The 26,501-nt window shown below is 41.6% G+C and overlaps 1 protein-coding gene across 2 annotated transcripts in view; it reads right to left on the bottom strand.

The window, feature by feature from the left end:
* Window positions 1-26,501, bottom strand: part of roraa (RAR-related orphan receptor A, paralog a) — a 190,940-nt gene that overhangs the window by 25,728 nt on the left and 138,711 nt on the right. Inside the window, exon 1 of one of the 2 annotated variants that reach the window (XM_085412224.1) lies at window positions 21,016-21,134. The exons of the other annotated variant lie outside the window; for it this stretch is intronic. Coding sequence (XP_085268350.1) covers window positions 21,016-21,046 — 31 coding nt within the window. The 5' untranslated portion in view covers window positions 21,047-21,134. Of the gene's footprint in view, window positions 1-21,015; window positions 21,135-26,501 lie in introns of those variants that run through there. 2 annotated transcript variants of the gene reach the window in all.

Below are 26,501 nucleotides of genomic sequence, written 5' to 3'. Positions count from 1 at the left end.
CCTCACATTTATTAAGGCTGTCTTCTTGCCTTGTTAGATATGTATAACCAATCTCCTGTAATTAGCAACTGCTAACCTTTGGGGTGCTAATCCCCCGTGAATTGTGGATTTGTACATCAAAGCCCACACTCTTCCATATAGCTGGTGCTTGAAATTACACTATTTGAAACCTGCAATTATTTGTATAGCACGGATGCATACAGTCTCCTCTTTTTATGTCTCTGAGAATCCCGTGGGTTTGCAGTAAAGAATCCTTAATCCACTCCAGTGGAATCCAAATATAGAGTTAACACCAGCTTCCCAAAATTTAGATGCACAGCCAAGTGCCTGCTGAACACGTAAAGTGGAAAAAGCTCTCTCTCTCTCCCCCTCTCCATCTTCCTCTCTCCTTCTCTCTTTTGCATAGTTAAGATTGGATTCCTTTAGTGGCTTAGAAGCATCATATAGGAAACAACGGGGATTGCCCAGCGGTGCAACACAAAGATGCTTCAGTATCAGAGAAAGGCTACAAGAAGAATGGCTGTGTTGTCCTTTTCACGGGCAATACTTTAAAGTTAATGAAATAATCAATAGTCTTGCCTGTTGTTTAATGTAATCACATGTCCAGTCAACACAGTGAATGCTGTTTAGAGTCAGCCGCAATTTGTGCTCTCACCCTCTTCAAGGCTAAGCTAAATCCATTGTGCAAGAAGGGGGAGATTATACGGAGTGAAAATAACTGAGATAGCTTCCCACACATACACACACACACACACACACAAGCACACACAAGTGTGCACGCAGACGCGCATGCAAACCCGATGCTTTTGCAGGGAGAATGCCTGAAGCATTTACTTTCTTTAATGAGAGACATGAGTCTCATGTGTCAGTGATGCACAGCATGGGAACAATAGGGTGGGCTTTAATTCCATCACTCTACTGTATTTATCCCTCTATCTCATCAATACCTGCCAGTTAAGCAGGATGAAATAAATCATGTCAAGTAGACTCAGTCAGGACCACACTGCGCTCAGCAAACACGCAGAACCCGAACTTAAAACTCGGGGTGAATGCAGTTTTACGCAGTCGGTGACAAATTTAGTGCACGGGTCTTAAGCAAGGGAATACAAGAGATTGTGTTCAGAGACAAAGATCATCCTTCCTGCACCTTCTCTAGCAAGTCATTAAATAGCAATGAATTAACAATGATGTTGTTGGGTCTTTAGAGGAAACGAATACCTCTGCTGTCACCTAAGCCTCCCATGGAAATCTCTTTACTTACCCCAGTGAAACATGGATACCTCCGCTACACGTCTTTTAACATCTTAAAAGGCAACTAACGCTCCACCTTCTTACATTGCACAATAAGTGCATTAACAATTGGGCACGGGGCTTTTGAATGATATTGAAAACTTGACTAGTGTTTCTTTAAGTGTACATATGGCTAATACTGCTGTAAATCATGTGCAAATATGGCTTCATGTGCGAGCAGCAAAAATAATAGCCAGTGAGATCTTTCAAAGTCCTCCCCACATATATGCAATAACACCAGATTTATCATCAGATAAAAAAGTAACACATAAAACACTTCAAGGATTGGCTTTGAGCGATAGCAATAATCCTGCAGGCGGCCAAATTATGATTTATCTACTTTGGCTTGAGAGCACATGGGGCAGTATTGTATATATCTGTGGTAGCTGGGCTTCTCACTGTAGCATAGGAGCGACTCAGAGAGAATACATTTGGTGTAAAATTGCTTCATCTGTTTACAATTCCATTTGGAGTTTATGAGAAAGACAGGCAAACACAGCCTGATATATTGCCCCTGTGTCACGGCATGGCAGGAGCATCCACACAAAGATTCATCTCTCACTTAGAAGCCAAATGATACGTCTAATTTGCTGCAAGCACAGTTATTTTTAACCTCTCCAGCTGTCAGATAATGGAGCTTGACTGTCAGTGCTAGTGTGTGCAAGTGTGTTAAAAGGTTGCAAACTCTTTTCAATCTACCATTCCCTTTGAGGGAATTACAAAATGCGCATTCCCATTAGTTCACCTGATTGACATTGCTTCTTCTTTTATCAAAACCCGAAAAAAACAGAAGAGAGTTGACTGAATTAAGATGGAGACTTCCAACAGCAATCTAAATACAGTTTTCACACGGGCTGTCAAAAAATTATGGTGGCTAGAAGAACATCTCATAAAGTTCAGAAAGTGTTTTGTGGTTACTGACAGCACAATAGGAAGTATTATTACAAACCCGAGTAATGGTGTCCTTTGTGCAGCGTGCCACATTAAATCGTGTACCATCACACGCTTCACCTAACACCTCTAGAGTTACGAGAAAGCACGTGAGGCTTAATATTCACAGCTTTTATTTCATTTTGTACCGCCACAAGGAGAAGGCCAGCGCCGCTGAACTGAGTGAAAGGGCCAGTTACGTAAGACCACTGGAAACTGTTCTTAATCAATGAACTGGCAGCTGACTGCACACTGGTGTCAGTGGCTTGGCTGATATAATTTAGATGGACACTAATGGATTCCTAGCCTCGTCAAACATGGGTGTAAATCACAGCACTTTCACTGTTAAGGGACTTTTGACATTTCTAACAAGCGGCACTTGTTACGCTGCACTAACATGATAATGCAACAGGAAATATGTCCTCGAGGACGTGTGGGCTTATGCGCAGTAACATACAATAAAAGAAGGCACGTCAGTCACTTTCGGAGGCGTTGCATTGAATGTGCCCGCTTTTTCAGTGACGCGTTTAAACCCACCACGAACTATGTAAAAAACACAAACAACCCAAAAAACACACAGCCATCTCTATTCCTCTACAGTAAATAATTCCACTGTCCCAATAACCAGCTGACCTCTAATGTCCGCTAACTCCAGCTTAACAGCGCATTATGTAAGAGAAGTGAAGGGGACATGTGGGAACTGAACTCTGTTCACTTCTATTTGACCATGCGAGTGCAGGCAGCTGGATGTGCCTGCTTTTCTGCGTATCGCTGGGCTCTTAGAAAAACGTCTGCAGTGACACTTCGTACTGACCACGTCTGACTTCAGCTTCAGGGTGGCTCAAGATATGAACCTCAGTCATGGCACAAGCTTCCGTCCGCCGTGTGCCTATGTGGTTAGACTAAAGCTCAAGTAAACTGTTACGAAACGGCCTCCTTTGTGGAACAATAAGCTGAATTTGCTCTTGCCTTAAAATCTCCCTGCAAGGTTTTTCAAGCCCATCACGACTAAAAACCGCTACCATGTAGACAATGTAGCTCACCTCAAGAAAATACTTGGCCACAAATGTTGTATCTGGCCTGAAAAGCGCATTATTTGCGATTCAATTCACGTGATCATAAAGGACCTCGTTATTGTAGACGGGAATGCAAAGAAAGTGCTGCGCTTGGAGGAGATCAATAAGTAAATGTGCACCTAAATAAAAAAAGGGGAATGGGGGGGGGGGGTCATGTTTTTTTTCCCCCCTGCAAAATATTCATGCTTATCAACACAGATTTTTTGCAAATAGGCTGATGCGGTACAATGCTGCTCTTGCTCAAAAACCTGCTGAAATAGCTTTTATGTATTCTAACCAAGCGCTCGCACATCATGCTGTAGCAAGTGTACTGTGTATGCTTCCACACTGGCAGTGTTTCCTGTCTTACTACATTGAAAGCTAAGTTTCATACTCAGGTGCCAACAGCAGTGCTCTTAGTTACACAAGCAGCCGCTAATGGTGCCGGGTCAGTATTTGGGATCTAATCCTCAGAGGTAATATGATCCACCACAACAACTTTCTACATGCCGCTCTGGCCCTACAGGAAACATAACACTCTTTATGAATCGAAACAAACCACAAACACGGGTGCCGAGCAGGAAAAAAGATCTCTCCCCCTTTGCCTCCTTGATGCACAAGATTTATTTCTCTGCCTGTTCATTTGGCACAAACATCACCGCGTTACAAAAGAACACAAGGCTTGGGGAATTTTCTCGAAAACCCATTGCAATTCTCCTCCATGCTAGTTAAATTACAGAAGAAGTCACAGCAGGGAACTTGGGAACACAGCTACCAATCAACTGAAGCAATTCTCCCGGTGTGTTTGTCAACACTGCTGCCTTGTGTAATTGGCATAATTGTCAGGTTAGTGCTCGGAACAAACTGGGCGTCCTCTTGGCGAGCACGGGCCGTGTCATTAAAGGGACATGTTTCTGGAGGCGCTCCCGGGGATACGTAACACGCGAGCATGTTGGAGCGACAGCTCGCCTGATAAAATGGCTGCCTCTTATCTCCACTATGCATATGAAAGGCTTATGCCTTCTCCATGACAGATTCTACGCCTCATCACCATGGGATTTGCCCAGATACACCAGAACAGAAGCTGGGAGAAAAACAATGTATCACATGTATAGCCTCATCTTAACACTGTCAGCCGTTCATGTGTAGCCACCGTGTACGAGCACACATATTGAGGCTCGCGTAACGCAGCGCACGGACTCAGTACTGGTTTGCTGTGGATAATGAAATGTGTGTGTTTCGCTCATCAACAGTAATTCCCAGTTTAATGGCTGCATAGTCAACTTGGCAATCCTGGAGCAAGCCTCAATTATCTTGATAATCTGTAATGAATACTTGATATAATAATGATATAGTATCTATAATTACCATGATGATGTGGGGTAGAGTGTGGTGAAAAATAATCGTTTGTATCATCACCGCTGGGTAGCATCATTATTAATCTGACAGCTCTCATAAAGCGCTTTGTTTGTTTTCTCTGATTGCTCTTTTACTACCAAAATAAACAACTTGGCTCCTTTGAGTTACAGCGGTATAATTTGTTGGAACAGCAAACGCATTTATCTATAAATTTATTTTCAATTTGAGGTAAGCTGCAGTCACGAAAGCTAAATCACTACCAGGGAGAAGATTATTCTAATTACTAACCAGCTGTCGCACATGCTGCATGAGCACAGGATGTGTCAGAACACAGAGCAACCAGTAATCAGTTTCACAGAATCGTTTGAGCACACATTTACATCTTGCACACGATGATAAACATGAAATTGTCTTCATTTGTATGGTAATGTTGTAAAACTAAAAGAAGCATATGCTATAACACGGCACGACTGAATTTAGAAACACAAATTTTATGGTCAATTTGTCAATCTCAAAAGCCGAGTGTTTATTTGCAGCTGGAATTAAGCCTGATGGTATTTTAGTTTTCATTCAAGCATCGTCAAAGACATGTCGACTACCTGAATGCAACTCATATACTCACACTAATGTGGGTAATGTTTAGTTTTCAAATGGAAAGTGGGTCCAAAGGTATACTGTGATTCAGTCACACAGTAAGCTGAGGCAAAGCAGGGGAATTTTGTCATATGAAAGTCTGTCTTTTCCCAGCTACACTATATCTGAATAAGACCATAATGCAAGCATGGCTTGGTCCCTGGGGTTTTCTTTGCCATTTACACTGCTAGCGCTGCAATCCCCCTGACAGGCCTGTTTATGACTGCTCTGCTATCAGAGGGCTGAGCAGAGCCAGGGACGAGCCTTCATTAGAGATTAAAGTGACCGTCACAAAGTCCAAAATCATCACTGCTTCCCACAGCAAGGCGAGGGGAGACACTGAATGGGTTTAAGCTCATGCATCAACAGCAAGTCAGTATCAGACGGATCCTCTGTTTAACACAAGTTCCTTTTAAATTTCAATATGCATTCATGAATGACATTTAAAGACATTTTTTTAAATTGGCTACAATCAGACTTGTCATATTCATGGCTTTGCTGCCATGAAACAGACATGCAAGTAAATACCAAGCATGACATTACCTTGCAAAGAGAGCGATATTTGAAGCAGGAATATTTTTGATTCCATAGCAGTCATTTAGCAGACAAACAAGGATGCTCTGCATCATAGGAGGATCAGATGCAATTTCCTGCATATTAGAGCTTTCATACATGATTTCTACTAACTGCAGAGCTGGGAGCCTGGCTGATTTGCCTTTAGTGGTAAAGCTTATACATCAACTCAACCAGCCGCTGTACATTACGAATTATAATATAAGACAGAATACGTGCAGTTGGGTGGAAGCCTTGGCCTTTTGTTTTGACCGTAACCACTCAAGATGCTATTCCCTTCCAGGCATTATGTGCTCTGCACCCATCTGTCTATTTCCCCAAACTCTGCAAATTCACAAAGAGAGCGATCCTACTCCAGCACTGATAGTTTTTCTCTGTGGGGGGAACGCATTGATGTTTTTAAATTCAGACAATCTGTGAGTTCCTTTACACCTACACTGTAGGTAACAAAGAGCAGTGTAACACAGGAAATTATGGGAGCGAGAGAGGTTAAACAAAGCAACAAAGCCGTTATACACATTACGCCATTTCTCCTTCCATCAAAATTCTTGCTGCATCTCCAGAACAAAGCAGCTATTCTCAGAGGAACATGAAAGACAGACACCTGTCAATCACAGCTCCTGCAACTCCATATTTCCTGTGTCTGAGCCTGCAGAATGGAGAAATGTGCAATATTCTGATAATATTTCATGCAAACGAATGCAAGTCAGAACACTTCCCTGCTGGCCAGAAGGAGGGGGAATGAGAACAGGTAATTATCGGATTGCCTCAAGGCAAAAAATGATAGAGATTGCAAAGAATGGGGATATTTAGCCCAGCTAATGAAGCCCCATGTTTTGGGAGCACTGGGAAGAAGGAGCAGAGGGAAGCTAGGCTGTGGCTCAGCAGGAGGTAGAGCCTGATAAGACCATCTTACATAATGGCCACATCCAGAATTTGCTCGCCGTTTGGACCGAAGCTCCCTGTCCCTCACATTCTGTCCTATACAATCACCGTGGCCGACCGAGGGAGTGTAAGACTGCCTGCATATCCAGTTTCCTTAAACGTGACCTTTTAATATGTTAATTCTCACCAAATAATCTGTGATGTTGAGGAATGGGCACTGAGTCTGTTGCAGAAGCGCAGCTACAATTGAATTATGGTCATTTAAATGTCTTTTAAATGCAGTTTCTTTGTGTATATCAATACCAGTTCTAATCACTAAGGAAATACAAAAAAACTTGAGTGACTTGAGTGAAGGCTCATCCCTCTTGGCCCAGTCAATTTAACCCCACTGAAGGGTTTATGTTTGCCCATCTCGACAGCCTTACTTAAAGTGCTGAAAAATAAAAAGAGATTGCTTATTTTGTATATGCAGCACTTCCCCCGGACGGATATGAAAGTTTAATCATGGCATTAGGATTCACAGGCATTCCCTTGCTAGACCTGCTTGCCGACATCAGAATTGCTAATTTGCCAGTTTGCCCAGGGAGGGCTGGCTGGTGGTTGAGGAGGGGATGAATGGAAACAGGAGTCTGATTTGTCCAGATAACCTTGAACCTTAACGCTCAGCTTCCTGTGGTCGTACAGAGCTCAATCAGTCCCTCTTTATCATGTTGATCTGAGCTCCTGTCCAGTGTAGCGGCCGGCACAGCGCTGCACTCGCTTTCACCTGACAACTCCGGGAGTGTGTCATCGAGAAAAATCATTTCCCGCTCTCTTCCACAGTCATTAACTTCCGCTGAAACCCCATGAATAAATACAGCAAAATAATTGCTTTCAAAGACAATCTAGCCTCTGCAGTGTGATTCCGATCAGATATCAACATTAAGCGAAATGTAAGTCTTTGAAAAAAAAGAATGATAGTAATTGTGGCTCAGTTTCTAATCTGAGTAATTAATTTCTATTGCTTGTGATGAAAATCCACCGGGGGCACAGGCATGATAAAGAAGAAAGGTCCTGACAGGGTTATGATTCAGCAGAGATGTGAAATTCAAATTAGCCAGGCTAAGCAGTTTGGAGCTGATGTTGATTTGAGTGGACTTACTGGTCAGCCCTACAGTACAGTACAAGAGCCAAGGGCTGAAAGATGGTGGAGTTACTCATTGGCACAGGTGCTTTATCAGCAAATTACATGTGAGAGATGAAGGACTAACGACTGCAAGCTATACTCGCACTGTAACTGTAAATTTACAGTAAATTAGAAAGACATTATTATGCAAACTAAGATTTCCAGTCCTTTTTTTCCCTCTCCCAAATACACCTTTGTGATTACAATAATCCCAGAGAAAATTGGTGCAGAATAGCCGTGTCTAAGTCCACTGAGAGCCAGACTCTCGCTATTAACAAAATTAAAGTGAAGATCTATCATTGGCAGGGAGAGATGGAGCAGCAGGAGCAGAACTCTCACTGTTTTCTGTCACAGCCTCAGCTGTGTGCACACACTCTCCTTACACACTGCCATCTTTCACTCAGCCAGGCACTTGCCTCCTCGCCCACTGTGCCCACCAGGCCCGGGCAGCACATGCCACTGCCAAACATCCATTTACTCCCCGCAGGACTCCCACGTATCTGAAGTGTGCCTGTCACTGAGACCTGTTTAGATTTTAGACAGCACTGAACACCCATTGCACAGGTGAATACCTGTTATTTGGTGAGCCACACAGATAAACACACACAATGCACGTAATTAAATGCCTCATTTGAAATCCGATTCGATAATTTCTCCGGGAACACCTTGTCGGGTGGAATGACTCGACGGAGGGTGGTAATTGCATCCCTGTAGAGAGGCTGGTAGCCTTCGATGGAAAGCATGGATTTATGTCCACTGGATTCGGTAGCGAGAGCTGAAAAACGCGCACCATAGTCCAAATAGGAGGTAATGTGTACTGTATGTGCGTCTGCGAGTCTTTGTGTACACATGTGTTCACAAGTTCAAGCTGTGGGAGCAAACATACAACACATTAATTGGCTATTATATGAGCAGCATGACCTGATGACCAGAGATGTGTTTTCTCTACAAAGAATCCCACCTCCAACATCTTAGCCCGGAGGCAGGTTTAATGCTAACCTGCAGATGCTGCTTTTGCCTTTGAAGTGGAGCGATGAATGCACCAGAACAGATGGAGATGTTGGATGCTTTCAGGAATTATTAATGGCAAGCTATGATCCCAAATGACCTTCAGCAAATAGTCTCCCAGCACTGGAGTACACAGGCAGCCCCTCACATCCATACTGTAGTTTTAAACCACACCTGGGTCAATGAAGAAAACACCAAGCTATCATTACTGTACTTCCAACTACACAATAACCCATTTGGGAAGGTTTGCTCCTTTTCTTTTAATTTCCTGCAAAGAAAACACAGAAGCATCCATCACATCAAACTCAATTGTATGTTTCAGGAATAGATTTGAGGTTTATGCAGCAAACGCACTAATTCCGTAAAGCCCAATTTGTTTCTCCAACAATGTGAACCACACACTGGAATTAATCTGCAGAAAGCCTTTCCTGTTGTTTTAAAAATAAACCCTTCATCACTGCAAGCTTTTGTTGTTGCTTAAGGGATACACTATGACATCAAATCTATCTTATGAACATACATCAGTAATAGCCACATAATATCGGTTGCCTATGGATAGCATTCAAATTACAAAGCAAGCAATCTTTGAATCGCCTGGGAGAGAAACTGAGCTGCTTTATGTCATAAACTAAAACGAATGTAACAAAAAAAAAGCTGCTTTCTCTTAATATATGCAAAAAATAAAGTATACAATGCTTCAATCAATTCAATCTATACAAAAGGGACAAGTTTTCCACTGGTTTTCTCTTGTAGTGTAAATTTGTCCGACTAATAACGACCAGATTTGGCTTTATACTGTTAATCAGTCTATGTGGAGAGAAAAAGAAGGATATCACTGGGTGACAATTTAGCTATTTATAGATTTTTTTTTTCATACTGTATCTGCATTTGTGAAAAAAAGAAAAAAGTGAACACTTCATGAGGCAGGATGGCTTGGTAAAGATTGCGATATACACTCAGAAAAGCTCAGAAAAACTGGCCCTGTCAGCAGACTGGCTCATGTGTTCCTAGACTAATTTCTAATTACCCGTTTAGAGAAACAAGCATTTTAAAAGTGGAATGATTACACAGCCCCTCATCGTGAAATGAAAAAATAATTGTTATGCACTATAAACAGGTGTAACAATATGTTTTACGGGAACTATAGTGAAACATGAGGTTTTTTAAAAGTGGGATTCACGCTTCAGAACATGAATTAATTCATGTGATATTAGTTCTTTCTTGAATTAGTTTCATCTTTTAGTTTCATTTCAAGTGCATAATCCTAGCTATGGCGGCTGGTGTAGGACAAAGGCTTTATTCAGCCAACAGAAATCAAAAACATTGTATTTAGATTGTATATTCTACATTTGCCCATAATGGATTCGGTCAGTCACGGCTATTGTGGGGAAATGCAAAGCAGCTGGCCACTGCGTTTCTTCTGTTTGTGTATAAAAACTAGTGCTGTCAGCGTTAATCTCGTTAAAATGACGTTAACGCCATAAGCGCATTAACGCGGCAAATCTCCGTTAGCGCTAATGCGTTAACGCCATGCAGTCCCACGCCGTGCAGTCCCACGGGTTAGCACGTCCGATCCGTGCTAACCCGCTAACCGAGATTTGTCGCGTTAATGCAGTTATGGCGTTAACGTCATTTTAACGAGATTAACACTGACAGCACTAATAAAAACATTTTTGTACGCACTATATTTTAACAAATTTGAATATCATCAAAACTAAGCAATAAATCAAAAATAGAAAAATTTTATGTGTCAATTAAATATTTTGTGGTAATTTACGATGTGTAGGCTGCCAGTCCGTTGTTTACCTCAGCTGGTGTCCATGTCTATTTACTCTTGAGGGGGGTGTAAAACTTTGTGAAAGGACTTAAATATGAGTCGACGAGTCACTGAAACTCCTGTGTGACGACAGCGATCCAGAGGTGAATTATTCAGGATATCTCAAACTTTTCTGTTGATAAGCACTGCTATTTTTGCTCCATTGCTAGCTGGTGTTAGTTTCTTTTTCTGTTAATCAAAACAAATGAGTGTAGAAAAGAAAAGAAAGAAACCATTTGTAATCATGATTCTGTGAAGTTGTGCCTCAGGTGCCTGAAAACATAAAATCAAAAAAAGATTTGGGTACAAAAAAAGAAAATGCGCTCAAATTACTCAGGCCATTTCGTTTCAACATCAATAAACAGCAAACACCTACACTATAGCTAATATTTTACATCTGTATGGGTGTATTGGGTTCATACAGTTCTTTTATTTAAGGGGAATTGAGGACTCCTAGATTGAGTCAGGCAGCCAGCACCCTGTAATATTTGTACAGAATTTGCAAGGTCTTCAACTCTCAGTTTCTAGAGAATAAATACTGGGCTAGTACTCTCCTAAGACACTGCATGCCTTCAAAGAGCTACATCTAAGGGAGAAATTGATCAGACACTTTTTCTCACACTTGGTTAGAGCTGAAAGGAATAAATTATTTGAACGGTGTCTATCTACTTATATACCACGGCCACTGATTAATTATCTTAGGCCTCGCTAATGAGAATTTGTAAACAAATACAATGTTAATCTACTATGTATACTATGTTTACTCAAGTTTGGTGAGGCCGAAAAAAATCCCTTATGTATAAATTATAATAATCCCACATCAAGAGATGGAAAAAAAATCCATCCTGAGATCAAAGCCCAGACGGGCCCAATGTAATCATGTGTCAAAAGATCAAAAAACACCTTCCTCACTAACTCTACTAGAGAAGGTATGTGAAACATAGAGTGGTTTATCATAGAGGGCTGAATTTGCCATAATTAAAAATAATTAAAAAAGAGTAAATGAATTAATTAATATGCCAATAACAAAAATAAACAAGTAAATCAATACTGAATTACCTTTATATTCATTTCTCTATTTAGTTACAATTTTCCACTTAATTTATTTTATCTGTGTATACATTTCTGCATTGATGCATACACAGATAATGCAGATACACACTGCATGCATTAATGCATTTTTTCTTTGCATTTTTCCCTAAAACTTTCTCACTTCTGATTTTTATACATTTCTTGAAGCATTTTTTGCTTTATTATGCAAATAAAAAGGAGCTGTCGTTCAAACTGTGCCATGGGGTCAACATTTTGCTTATTGCGTCTTTTTTCCACAAACATTGCCACAACAGAAATGCCCGCCTCCAGTCGGGAGGTCGTTAGAGAACTGAGATGCTTAGATAATCTAACCTAAAATAATACAGACCGTTTGGGCTGTTTAGTTAGACACTCGCATGGATGGTGTGTTTCAAATCACCATATATGAACACAGAGGGTCAACTTTTCGTTTCAATAAATTGGAAGCAAGGACTCATTGTGGGTACCTGCACACGTACATCGAAAATAACTGTGAGGCAGAAGGCGGCACAAAGTTAGTGAGAATGTCATATTTGGGTGGGACTGCGGTAAGACTTAAGACATTTTATCTAGGAGTGTTACATCGACTTTGTGCGCTGCCAGTGTAGCTAAGCTATGTAGCTACATTGACTAGCTAACGTTTTGACAGCACACCCACGAGTGCAAAATTATTACTATTTTTTATTTAATCAGTAACTAAAATGTAACAACCTGATTTAAATAAAAAGAAAACAGAACAGGGGACTTATTACTAAAGCAAACACATTTACTTGTTTATAAATTCCTTGGTTTTTGTGCACTGAATAATTAATATACAGTTATTAAATTATTAGCACTGTTGTCTCAAAGCCTGAAGGTCCTGGGTTCAAATCCACCAGCTGGCTCAGGTGGGTTCTCCGTGGGTACTCCTGGTTTCCTCCCACAGTCCAAAGATATGCATGCCTTAGATTAATTGGCAATTCTAAATTGGTGTGAATGTGAGCATGACTGGTTTTCTGTCTGTGTTAGCCCAGCGGTAGACAACCTAGATTGCTAGATAGGCGTGCCCCACCTATCACAGCTTGGAGATGCTCCAGCCCCCCACCCAAACCTGACTTGGATAGATGGAAGATGTTAGTATTATATACTTATAAGTCAGTTTTATTATCAATCTGAAAATGTAAATGTGCTTCACCTACGTTTTGATCCCCCCTCTGAGGCGTAGTTTATGATCATACATGATAAGAAAAAAAATCAAGAGAGTAAATTGCCTGTGAATTATGTCACCTAGCAATGTTACTATGGGAACCTCTAAGCACAAGGTAGATGGGGTTTTTAACAGAGTACCACCTAAACACTTTGTCCATATGAAAATAATGATACTTAAAAAGCATGCAATTCAACATGCAGTTGTGCAAAAAATATAAGTGTAATTGTCCACCCCTCTCCCCACCTAAGAAACACACACAGTTTTACAGGAGATTTCCCAAAGATACTTTAGACTGTCACATGAAACATGTTTGGTGTCTTTCACCACCACAGTGCAACATTTTAAGACGTTTCATTTACACAAGAAAGCAGAGCTCAGACAACAGTCATTTGATTACCAGGGCTGATTGTGTCACATGTGGAACTCCATTAGCTTTACTCTAAAAATACCTTTGGAAAAAATAGAAATGATTTCTATGTACCCTTCTTTGACTGTGTGCAAAACTACATACACTACTACATGTTAAATAAACCAGCCAACACACCATAGTATTTATAGAATAAGAAAGTTTGCATTGTCTTTCTCTAGCTGGGTTTTAAAACAAACAAAAAAAAATCAATAACATACACAATCTATTTAATATTTCAATATTTAACGAGCATTTCAGCGTTAGGCACTAACATTGTGGCTGATGTGTTTGACAGTGAAACGTCAATAACGGTGGGCTGTGGAGCTTTTACAGTAATTAAGAATGCTCTATTTGGGCAGATTTGTCCTCTGTTGCTCCAGGTCGCACTTTAAAGGCATTAAAACAACCATTAGCACAGTAGGAACGGCGCTGTCTTCCTCTACCCTCCAACTATTGACAAAAACAAAACTTAAGAGATGACAGCTGCTGATTTGTAACTAAGTGACAGATCCCTGTGAGCAAATAAAGCAGTCATGCAGTCTTTTTGCTAGAAAACTCCCATTTGTTTTCCTGTGAAAACAAATGGGAGTTTCCTGTGAGAAATTTACTGAATGGCACATAAATCCCCAAAACTTAACATAAGGGTACAGTTTTGAGGAGCTATTTATTTCAATTTATCTGATGCCTATGTCCCATGTATTGGATTCCAGGAACTCTGAAAATGAGCCAAGAGAGAGCGTTATTACATCAGGGATGAAGATGCTTCTTTTGCCCAAATTAGGCTCTTATAAGAGGGAGATCATAAGCAAATCCTGAGACTTTGAGCGAGGGTCTTTGCTGACGCTGCTGTTGTTAAGGCTGGACTGGGCTGAGCAGCCAGGTTGACAAGGACCTGTGCTCAGCACTAGGAAAGCTCTCATCCAGAAACAAGAAGCCCTGGGGGAACAAAGACAACAATATGCCAAAAAAAAACAAAAACCCACTTGAAAACAACAAAACAACCCAAAAGCCTGTAAAAAAAGAAAGAAAAAAAGTCAGTGGTGGGTGATTGCCAGCTGCACTCTAGATTACCAGGCTCTCTGAGAGTCTTTCAGCAATTGCTAAGAGCTGTAGCATCATCTCCAGCTCCTTAATCAGTTCTGCTGGGGAGGGATGGATCCTGACATGCAAAAGGCTCAGCACGATAGGGAATAAACTCATAATCAGCAATCAGATATTCCACATTGCTTGAGGGGGCGGTAAGCTCATCTCAGATAGGTCAAGGATCTCTCCACAGCCAGTTAACCCCTTTGCTCCAGCTGGGAAGCATGCACACGCTCATTGTCTAAGACAGACATTGTGTATTTGGCGCTGACGCCTGACTTGCTGAATTAGGATGATGAGACCAACACATACGAACGGAGTGTATCTTTTTCATCCCGTATATCAACCGTGTAAACTCAGTTTTAATTTCAAAACATACTTCACGAGTCCATAAATGGGCCTGGATTTCATTAAAACGTTATGTCCCTGAATAGGATATGCGCTGTGCCTTTAATCAAAGTTCATTGCCTTGCACATTCTTCCCCTTTCATCTTTGCAATTAGCACTGAAGCAGCATTTCTTTTATTCCAAATGAATGCATGTGCATAAAAATCAATCTTAAGCAGTCTGTTCTGGCGAGGCTGTTTTTCTTTGTTATTTATGATTAGGAATTCCTTTTATGCATCTTCGCTGGTGTGAGAGCACCTTATGCTGCAAACCTTGAGAGCAAGTTCTCACTTTGATTCCAGATTCAAACATGCATCGCTCTGCCTGGTGGCAACACGTAACCAGCACCGGCAATGATGGTGAACTTAGGAGGCGGTAAAAACTTTAAAACCCTGGGGGACAGATATTCTCATTTGTTCCCCTTGAAGAGCACCCCCTAGTGCTCGGGAAGATTCGCAATCTTTGTTTGTTCATAAGCGCACACAACAGATCAGATGAGTGTAAATGAAGCCATCCTACAAGTAGAACCTCTAATGGCCTCTACTGGGACATGCAATCAAACGCCTCACACACTTCTCTCCCTTTTGTAATCAAGTGGCGGAGCACATGTTGCGACGACCTTTGTTATAACGTTGCCTGTTCCCTCATCTCATCAAAATTCTGCACGCCTCTCATTTTTCATCCTTTCTTCCCCACCAGGCTCCCTAGATGCTGCCGTAGCTCTCCACGGAGAAGAAGGGAGTATGTCTCAGTATGCTGTGACCTCTGACCCTTCCTCAGCCTCTTATTCTGCAGCACGCTTTCACTGGCAAAGTCTTCGAATTTCACCGTCATTTTCCGAACTAAAAATTCCACAGAATCGCGTATGTCTTTCGACAGAGTTCACAGAAAACGGCTAAAAGACGCCACGCATCTGTTTAGCATAAGTGCTGAGTAAGGAATATTAGAAACAAGCTCTTATCGGTTTCTATCACTAAGAGTTTCTTTCTTAGTCACCTTAGGTCAGATTAACACCAGAAAAGTACTCCTCTCCTGTGTCACCTCTGCTAGGCTGACGCATGCAGGAAGAGGGCGAAGAAGGTGATAAACCACAAAAAACAATACTCCTCTTCTTGCCTGCTGCCAGCATGCTTGCCTAGCAGGGAGATCTGATTACAACTGAGAAGAGAGCAGCTTGGTGTTTCATGGAAAAGCAGGTCAACTGTAGAGCGCTGTCAGACCTCGGGAGTCACCGGTCTGATGGAAAAGCTATCCGACATGGTGGGGAAAGACAGAGGTTTGTCTCAGGCCGTACAGTAATGGGCTTTATTTACTCCGCCATTAGGAACAGAAAAGAGAGGAGAAATGATGGAAGTGAAAGGACTGAGCATACGACTCTAGGGAGAGATGCATTAGTGTTGTCTGGTGTTCCTCCTCACCTTCTACCTCTTTCGATATCTCCCCCATCTCCCTCTGGCTCACACACAAGAGACGGAGCTGCCCCACTGCCAACACCTAACTCCTTATGTGTTTTTCTGTCCTCAGTGTTTCAGTCAGACAAAACGCAAAATCAATAATGCTTTTTCTCCCCCATTTCCTCTTTGATGCAACTTCAAAAAGCAAATGGACAGCCCTCCAGAGGCCCACAGAGGAAAAAAGCCAATGGTACGAAACATGCTCAGAATGAAAGTACAGGGGAATAAAACTTCATCCTTCACTCTCTTAAAACACTGCTAACTTTTAAACCACAGGCGGCAAAGCACACGAGGGCAAGGCAAAGCATGCGAAGCAGAAGAAGTGTACGTTCCTTATTAAATTACATAGTCATACACTAATTTTATTGAGGCACTTTACTGAGTAACGCTGATTTGCGCTGGGAGGATGCGTGTCAGTATTTCAAATAACTGCAAACAGCAAACTATTAGAACGCAAAGATTGAGGGCTGCAAAAAAAAAGAGAGAATCTATATTCTTTCTACATTTTCTGCTTAGAACGTTACAGAAGGCAAGAAAAAAAAATGAAAGTAAAAATGTTCTCTAACTCCATAGCCTGTGGTATGTGATTATCTAATGAGTGCTGACAGAGGAAGTATTCTATCAGAAGCTAAATGCTGCATGACAGCGAGATACTTCAAAAGGCTCTATAAGTGACTCCTGAAATACAGACTGAAAGTAAAGTAGGAAATTACCTTTAAGTTAAAGGCATTAGGCTAAGCCCAGCTTGGTCTGTTACCTGACTGGGGAGCCAAATAGAGAACCCTCAATGAACCTCAAGTTTTTAAGGATTTAGTCCGATGGTTACCTTGAGCAAGTGCTGTTTGTTGTTGCCCGCTGTTTGATTGGACATAGAACAGGGGAGTCGTTTAACCTTGCCTGTGATTGGACTAATCTGTCAAAACCACAAGGTGTGACTGACAAGACAAGATGACTGACAGAGCTGTCTGGCACCCTGGCAATGCTTCGGATGCCGCTGCAGATTAATGTTTGTACAAAAACTATGCTCAGACGTGGTTACAAAGAAATGGCAATTCTTCTTTGTGTTGTTACTGGAAGCACAAAGGCAAATCATATACTTAACACACTTATATCCAATGCACAAATAACACATTTCTCAAACCCAGAATTTGAATTTTTTTCAAATTCATAATCACCTAAAACGTGCAACATTAAAATGCAAAATAATCCCCAGTTCAGAAACTGGTGTCTATCCGTAGGCGCCTATCCTCTCTGGAGTGCACATCCTTTTCTCCCCAACTTCTATGGAGCCAAATCAAAAATCCATGCTCTCAATGGGCAGTCAATATCTCATTAACCAGTCCCTCTACACACAGACAGGCAGCCAGGATGTTTGTCTCAGTGTGCACAGCGCAGACTGGCACAGCTCACACACTTTAATAACCTGTGGGGACACCAATCCACTTCCTCGGTGAGCTAAGAGGCAGGAGAGAGGGCTGAAGCACACACTGCACGTCTGGTAGGCTGACTTGTTTGTCCTGCCTTGCATCTGCTCAGATGTTGTGTGCATGCTTTTAATTGTATTGTATATAACCCCTTAAATTAATAAAGGTTTTTTTCATTGCAAATATACAGACATTTGTGGTTCTACTGAAGTAAATGTAGCTGTCTAAAATTACATACTGACAGACTAAAACGTACCCCGTATTTATTGATTTTTTTTAAAAGATCAAAACGTGCATGAATGCCTCGTCCTAAAATAATTGGGTCTTTTATTTTAAATCCTTGCAGGTGGATTATAGGTGGCTATATTTGCCTTCACCTTAATCTGTGGCATATTTTTCCCCTTTGGCTCTTTATGTCCTCAGTCCTTAACTGGATAATAGCCAATCTTGCTAACTTCTGCTTTAATGTGTGAGAGCCTGCAGCACTGGTTAGTGAGCGCTTCAATCGGCCACTGATTGAAAGAGACAAAGAGTACCAAATCCACAGCAAATATTTACAGCCTTGTTAACATAGCCTTAAAGCGCCTATCATAAGATATTTGGCTTTACCTTCTCTAGGGCCCCAAAAGATTTTTCACAGTCTAGTACACACTCATGCTAGATCACATATTTATGTGTTGTCTGCACGCGCTGTAGTAGCTTACTGGCCACTGCTTTCAACAATTTTGAAACATTGATGCTACCCATCTTGCCACAATAATTCTCCTTTTCAAGGGTTAATTATATGTGCTCTGTGTGAGACACTTTTTCTTTTTTACCTTTTCTATCCACACATCAAACAACTTTCTTTGATTATGTAATTGGAATTTTCATCTTAATTGTGTTGAGTAGGCTGGCTAATTTGCATGGGGTAATGAGAGGGACGTTTCCATTACAGGTAATTAGGTACTTGAGAGGCAGTGGTGTGGTAGAGAGGCTGAATTGAGAGGGAGAGGTGGGTAGAGGGTGGTGCAGGGTAGAGACAAAGCCACAGAGGCACAGAGAGATGTTCGTTATAATACATTAGCATTATTTTTTGAAGTGCAGAGGATGAAAAACAGTTTTCAAAAACACCACATAGGGCACATGCAGTATGCACGGGTAACAATGTAAACTCTGTGTCTGTGGCAATGCAGCAAGTCATCGTGCACTTCCCTGACCACATTCAGGAGAAATGACTGCTCCTATTTAAATTAGCTTTCAATTATCCCCCTTGTTGACGTTTTAATTAATTTCTGACATTGTCACAATATCCTTTCATGACACTAGACACCCCTCATCAAACTGAAAGTACCAATGAGGGAACAGACGGAGCTAGAGGAAGACTGGTGAAGAGACTCATTAGAGCACAAAAAATAAGCAGTTTTTTTGCTGTACATATCAGATCTGCTTATTTTTTTCTGAACCGAATGAGTAACAAAAAAGACGCAATTCTGTGCCAAGTCAAGCGAAGCACAAATAAACACAATAAAATTTTGAGCATGTTACACTTTAACATAAAAAGATTAGAAATGCTACACAGCACAAAACTCGTTTTTTTCTCCAAAAATATGAGGTTTCATAAAAACCCTTCACTATGAAATGCATGTAAAAGGACATTAGGTCAAACGGGTCTTTTTTTTCATGAAAATAAGATTCAGGACTTTGCTCTTTCTCAATTTCACACACGTCAGGCTTATCACAATTGACTGTGAGCTTCACTTTGTAAATGACTTCCCTTACACTCTTAACAAAAGAGAAGAAGAAGAAGAAAAGAATGAAAGGAATTAATACTGTGGTCGTGGCAGCTTGAGTCAAACGAAAGTCAGACAAGCTGTAAGTGTTACTATCAATATTACTAATACTCTAATTACATATAATATCACACATTAATTTCATTTGCTTTTAATAATATGCATGTATGCAGCCACTGTGTTCTGAAGATGCCCGAGTGCTTTTTTCTTCCAAACCTTTCAATCTACTGGGAAGGAAAAAATAAGAAAGCAGCACATATCAAATCAAATTATTTCCAGCTCCATATATTTTTTGTCATTTTGCACCGAATGACAGCTGCCTGTGCCTCAGCGGGGTTATCGTTGCCTATTTAATTATATTAGGAGTGCATCTCCCCACATATGTCTGCATGGTTGTTCACATCTCTCTGTATGGAAGAACTCATAAGTGTGGAAAAAACGTGATTATGTGCATGTGTGTGTGCGCGTCTGTGTGTATGTTTGTGTGTGCAGGCATGCGTGAGAGAAGTGTGGGGATGCACTGTATGTCTGACTACACTCACTATCTGTCTGCACGGGTGTGTGTGCGTGTGTGTGTTTGCGTGTGCACATGCTCGCCTGTACAACGGAGAGGGGGTGGAAGAGCTGGGATTAAAGCGTACTAGATCAACATCAGAGACTGGGAGGACCCAGTCCTGCTCTTGTGCCAGATGTAAACCCGACTACCCCAAAAATAGGTCAGTGGAACACAACACTGTCACAGACACGCAGAAATAAAAAATTAAAAAGTACATATAATTATATAAATATATATACACACAGAGAGAGACAAACACGTGCATCGGTATCAACTCAAACAATCTCAGTCTGCCAGTCGCGCCAGTGCCTCGTCGCTCGTCTGCGACCCGCGTTCAACACTACCACACACATCTTCCTGCAGCACAGACACGTTCCCTGGACTGGAACGACAGGATTAAGAAGAAAAAAAAAACACCCCTCCAACCCAAGCCCCCTCTCCATCGCATGCCACCTCGCATCTACGCCAATAAAAACTTCTACTCTTGAAACCCTGGAGCTATTTCATGTAATAGACGAACTAGTGGAAAAAAAGCTGCACCGGCTGTGGTTTTCTACAGCATCCTGCAAACCTGCAGCGACAAAACGCACACTGTAAATAAAAAAATGAAAGCAAACCTTTAATTTTTATTTTCTTTATTTTTATTTTTTTGGAAGATGCAAATTGCTCCTATTGCGCCATCTCTTTCTTTCTGAGAGTTCAAAGCAGAAATTCTCGAAGTGCACGGACAGACATATTAGAAAAGCTTAACTGACTTGGACACAATCAGAAGCAATGTATTACTATATCTCTCCCTCCCCTCCTCTCTCCCCCTCACACACTCTCTCTCTCTCTCTCTCTCTGTCACACTCATGCCTTGCAAATGAAATGCAAAGAGTTGGCAGGCTGTGAATAGCGTACTCGTACTTCCCTACTTGTTACTCTGGGTGCGCGATCGGCATGCATTGTGCTCTTACCTTTCATAGCTGAAATCACAAAATACATCATTGAGCTTCGAGTCCATAAGAGAAGAACTATCACCAGCGCAAAGCCCTCCACTGCTGTCTCAGCAGCAGCTGGCCAGCACAGCTCTGTCTCTCAGCCTCCGAGCATGACCACACCAGAATCCATGTGACTGTGACATCAGTGTTCATGTCTGACTGCTCCCCACCCACTAGCCTTTGATTGGCACAGCATGCAGCCAGTAGGGGCGCTGAGAGCTCAGGCAGGGAAGCTGGCCCTCTTCCCACTGATTGCAGTCGGAGCCGTGTATACCAGCTTTGCTAGACACAGCACACTCTTAACTATCTGCGTCTTATCTTTTTAGTGCAAGGGTAAAGACAAAACCAGCTCTCGCATAAAAAAAGAGAGAGAGAAAAAAAAATCACATTCTGGTTCTGCACCTTGTGCTTTTGTTTTGCCTTTAAAACTGTGCAATGTGAAGGCTAAGAAAAGAGAGGAGGGACAGGAAGACAACAGACTGGTGACTCAAAAAAGAAAAGAAGAAAAGAAAAGAGAGCAGTGAGAATGGATGACAGAGGAAGTGTAATTTTTTCTGTGACTTGGTGATACAAGTGCCCCGCTCTTCTCCACCTCCCTGTCTGTAGATATGAGTGATCAGTGTGAGGCCAGATGTCGGCAAGCAGCAGTGGGCCCATCACAGAGAGAAGATGAGTGGAGCCTCAGCATCTTCCTCTGACCTCTCAGAGGACCTGCATGCAGCTCTCTCTCTCTCTCTCTCTCTCTCTCTCACACACACACACACACACACACCCCTTCAGACAGGTGAAGGAGGCGATATAGATACTGACAGAAGGCTTTTGGATGATCCCCCCCACCCCATCGCGACCAGGCGATGAGTTTCTTGGTATCACTTCTCCGTCTCGTCCTCCTTTTTGCCCCTCACTCTCGCCCCCTGCTTTCCATTCCAGTCTCTACCTCTCTCTCTCGCTCCCTCTCTCTCCGATCCTCTCCTCCCCTCCTCCTCCTCACTCATCCTCTCTCATATGATAATCTGTTCTGACTCCTAACCAGCTGCCTCTCTCTGATACAATATTCTGGTTTTACTGCAATCCAGCCTTGGCCAATAACCATTTGGCATTTCCACGAATAAGCTGGTGCTGGTATCATCTTGTCTGAAGACAAACATCACACAGCTTCGGTTTCAAACACTGCAATATTTCACATCTAAAAAATAAACTAGTGATTTTTTTTTTTACATTTCTTTTTTACTTTTTTTTTTTTTTACAAAGTCAATATTTCACATGTAGAAATGTGAATTTTACACCCTCGTTTTCTCAACTTCTCTATATTTGTTTCATTTTACTAAACCTTTTATTAACCCCACTGTATCCACGCCACAGAATTATAGAGAATTGCCTCCTGTTACGACTGCTTAACAAAGCAGTTGCAACATGAAATTGAATTATTTATTCCCACGTTACACTTGAAATATCTATATTCATTTGGTGTCTTCCGCTGTGTACTGCTCATTGAATAAAGGTACATCTAACCACATATAAAATGGAAATGAGAACTCAGCAGCTTGCAACATAAATCTTCCCATGACAATGTTTCATTAGCACCTCTATGATCCATTAGAGTCTCTAAACACATTAACTCAGGTTGTGTCAACACTGGTCTCTTATTGCACACTGTCTAATGAGCAAAGTATCATTCAGAGGCTGATAGAATCAAATGGAGCGTGCCTGGTATACAAACTAGATGCAGACACGCATGCACGGCAAACTATTCGAAACAATATGATGTAACAGAAGGTACAGTCCTCTCATTTTGATGTAGGCATCTCCCCGCAAGATCTTCAAAGTTCAACAGATGAGTCAGAGGGCGAAGGCCCACGCACAAGCAGGTTTAACTGTCACTATCTGTGGTTGTCTCTCAGAAACTGGCTGCTGCATCAGACTCTCTGGAACCGAGCACGGCGCGACACACTGGGACATAACACCGAGGTACCGTTAAGGGGAAACAAACAAGCACAATATGATAGCAGGGACATAGAGAAGGAAAACACCCATACAGTACTCCAACCTGAGCATCAGGAGAGAGCTGAAAGGAGTGCATGCTTTCTACATTATGTTTCTGCAGCGTGAATGTGACGAATAGCTTCTGACAAGAGAGAGAGGTTCATAAAATAACCATGAAAATGAAATAGCCGTGCTTCTAATAAAACCTATTTGTTTCCTCGTAAAAGAAAAGAAAAGAAAACAAAGTTAAATGCTACAGCAAAATAGAGACGTGTAACTCTCTCTCTCTATATATATATATATAAATATATATATATAGAGAGAGAGAGAGGTTCATAAAATAACCATGAAAATGAAATAGCCGTGCTTCTTTTTTTTTTTTTTTTTGGAAGTGAAATAGCCGTGCTTCTAATAAAACCTATTTGTTTCCTCGTAAAAGAAAAGAAAACAAAGTTAAATGCTACAGCAAAATAGAGACGTGTAACTCTCTCTCTCTATATATATAAATATATATATAATTAATATGAATAAAAAACTACATAAAAACGAAACACAAGATACAGAGCTTTTGTGTAAATTGCAAGGTTAAATAAGGGTCACACTGTACACTCAGTCCTCCTTTTCAGCCTTCTTGCAATGCAAAAAAAATGTTCAATAAAAGAACAGTTGACAGTGTTTATGTGGATCATACAGAGTGAAACTGGAAAAAGACGCTGCTGCTGCTGCTCTGTCTGTCAGCCATGCAACAAATATAGTGCCTCCAACTGTATATAATTGTGCTTAAAAGCCGAAGCTTCCCTAAGGACAAATGTTTCCAGCAAGGCTGGTTCATTAGCTTTTGATCACACACTTCCTTGACTGCTTCACATTACCAGTGACAGTATGCCAATACGCTGCTGATAGTTGCTCATTAGGGTATTGATTAAGCCACAGAGGGACTGATGGTCAGCTGTCTATGGGTATTAATGCAGCGATGTGGAGCCCTCAATAGAACTGTTTTAGCTGATAATTTCTTTATATCCCTGAGGGGGGAAAAAAAAGTCTTGGTAGTGGATGCTGACACTGAACTGAAGCGGACACAACACAGTAAATTTCTGCATTTAGACTGGCCGAGTCATGTATCTCACACTCCTCGTGGATTAATTCAAGCAAATGTATTTACCGTAAACAAGCCCTGTGGAATGAAATTCAATTGAGATGTGGTACAGAACATCCACCGGTGCCCCGGGAGAAGAGAAGAGGACGAGACCTGATAATGGCCTCATTAGCAGTCTGTCAGTAGCCATTCCCTGCACAGGCTCACCATGCAGCTGATCCACGTTAACTCTTACAACTCTGGACTCGCCTCTTAAGAGCGCGGACCCAGTCGGCTGCGTGGTGTTCCGCTCCGCAGCCGTTAACCCCGCAAGATAAACACTTTTGGACTTACTCATTTTGCGTCCCAGTCATGTGAGATATTTTAGAGAGCCGAGGCTTATATTCCACCGCGCCACCTGGGTGTTTGGAGCTACACCACCTGCCTGAAGCAGCGGCAGAATTAACAAGCTCCAACAGGCACTCCATGAAAACAATACAGATCAATTTAATATAGATGCCAAGGAGTGGAGGGCATAATATTAGAACCATAACAGCACCGGCCCACACCACGCAATCATAAACCAATTTAAGGCCATTCCAGGCAATTTCCTGGGGGCTTCCACTTGTGGGAAGACTTCAATAAATCACACAGACAACAAAGGAAATACCTATTTCAGTGAAAATAGAGGACACTATTGGGTTACGTCCAGAGCACTGCGGAGGGTTGCATTTAAAGACAAGTTTAAATAAGAAAGGTGTGAATTTAAAACCATTCATGCCACTGCTGTGCCAGCATTTCATAGCACGTGTAGCTACAGGAAATGCTGTTAACTCATTACCGCTAATGGATTTTCCACAAAGCAGTGCAATATGTCTCCTCTAAGCAAAGTAGCAGCTGCAGGTAAGTAATGTACTTTCGAAATTTTTAAAGTTCCTCTCAGATCAGATGACGATATACACTGCCCTTCCTTTGTATGCACAGCAGCCCCAGGGCCAGATCAGCCCTAGTCTGTCTCTAAATACAAATACACACAAACACAATATTTATAGAATAGTAGGGTCAAAAGCAAAAGGCATGAAAGCAATTCATTCCTACATAGGTGAAGTATACACCTGTCAACTGTCATGTAATCAGAATCAACAACACAGCACTTATAGTGAATGGCTGACAGGGCTATAGCCTTTTGTTTTACAGGTAGTTATTTATAGACTTCATTTAAATATTTTTTGAAGGAAAAAGAACAAGTCCAGTTTTCCAAATCAACTGAATCATCACGTTTTTGTCAAAAAAAATTAAAAGTACTGTGTCACTTTTACAGCTAAGCCGATTTATTCTCCACGGACTGACCAAGTCTCGCTTCATTTAAGGCATCCTTACATGCCTGTTCCACATTAAATGATCTCCTCAAGGTACAGATGTGGTGATGACAAGATGATGGGGACAATAATATAAATTACAATGGAAAAGAACTGCTCTCAGCTGCCTTTTTATTTGCTTGTTATTTAAGATTTAAAGCGAGGCTATTTCTGGTTATTTTGGGTGTTTCTAGAGTAAGAAAAAGTGATTAAATGGATGTTCAATTGGTCGAATCAGCCTTGAAAAAAATACCAACTTCACACGCAAAGCTGTTGAATAGAGGCCGTCATTTAAGTAACCAGTATAAATCGGGTTATTTATTTATTTTGTTATATGGAAATGTGGCGGCAAAGTGAGCCCGTGGACACTGCCGGAGCACTACCACACATCTCCAGGAACAATTTTTCAATAGGTCAATAGAAATCAGATTTATCAATGAATTGTACTGCATCTCTTTTGTGTGAGGCCGCCCTTGGGGACAGAAAGGAAAGGAATAGAAGGATAGAGAAAGAAGAAGCGAAAGGGAACGAGGAGAGGAGATTATCACAGGCATGGCAGCCTGTGTGAGAGGCTTAGCTTGGCTAGGCAGGGAGGTGGAACCCTGTGAATTCTAATGAACTGGCAAGACTCCCCCAAAACCAGCTCCATCTCCATGGCATGAGGACGATAGGAGGGAAGAAGGAGGTGATTAGGAAGGCGCAGCCCCTCTACGGCAAACCAAACAGAGGAGGTCATTTTCCCTGTGATAATTATGGCTATAACCAGGCATGAGGGATTGGTAATGGAGCTGCTTATTCTTCATGCTCTGCAAAGGCAACCACTGAGTCTGTCAAGGAGAAAAGCATGATGATGTTTTTTTTCTCACTCTGTTAGTAGGGTGACTCTGGTAAGAGTTGCAATGGCTGCTGAAAAGGGCAGCGGGGGAACTTGGCCTTTGAGGGAGAAGTTAACGAATGAACTTCATTATTGAGGAGCATACCAGGGAGACCCCCTGGTGTGTGTGATGTATTACCTAGCGCCAAACTTACTCACTCCCCCAACATCA

Source organism: Rhamphochromis longiceps, linkage group LG7 (genome assembly GCF_057381845.1).
Source record: "Rhamphochromis longiceps isolate RC_006_pf linkage group LG7, R_longiceps_female_GT1.1, whole genome shotgun sequence".
NCBI classification, from domain to species: Eukaryota; Metazoa; Chordata; class Actinopteri; order Cichliformes; family Cichlidae; genus Rhamphochromis; species Rhamphochromis longiceps.
Note: the sequence above shows the minus strand (reverse complement) of the source record. Positions and strands in the feature narration are given on the sequence as shown.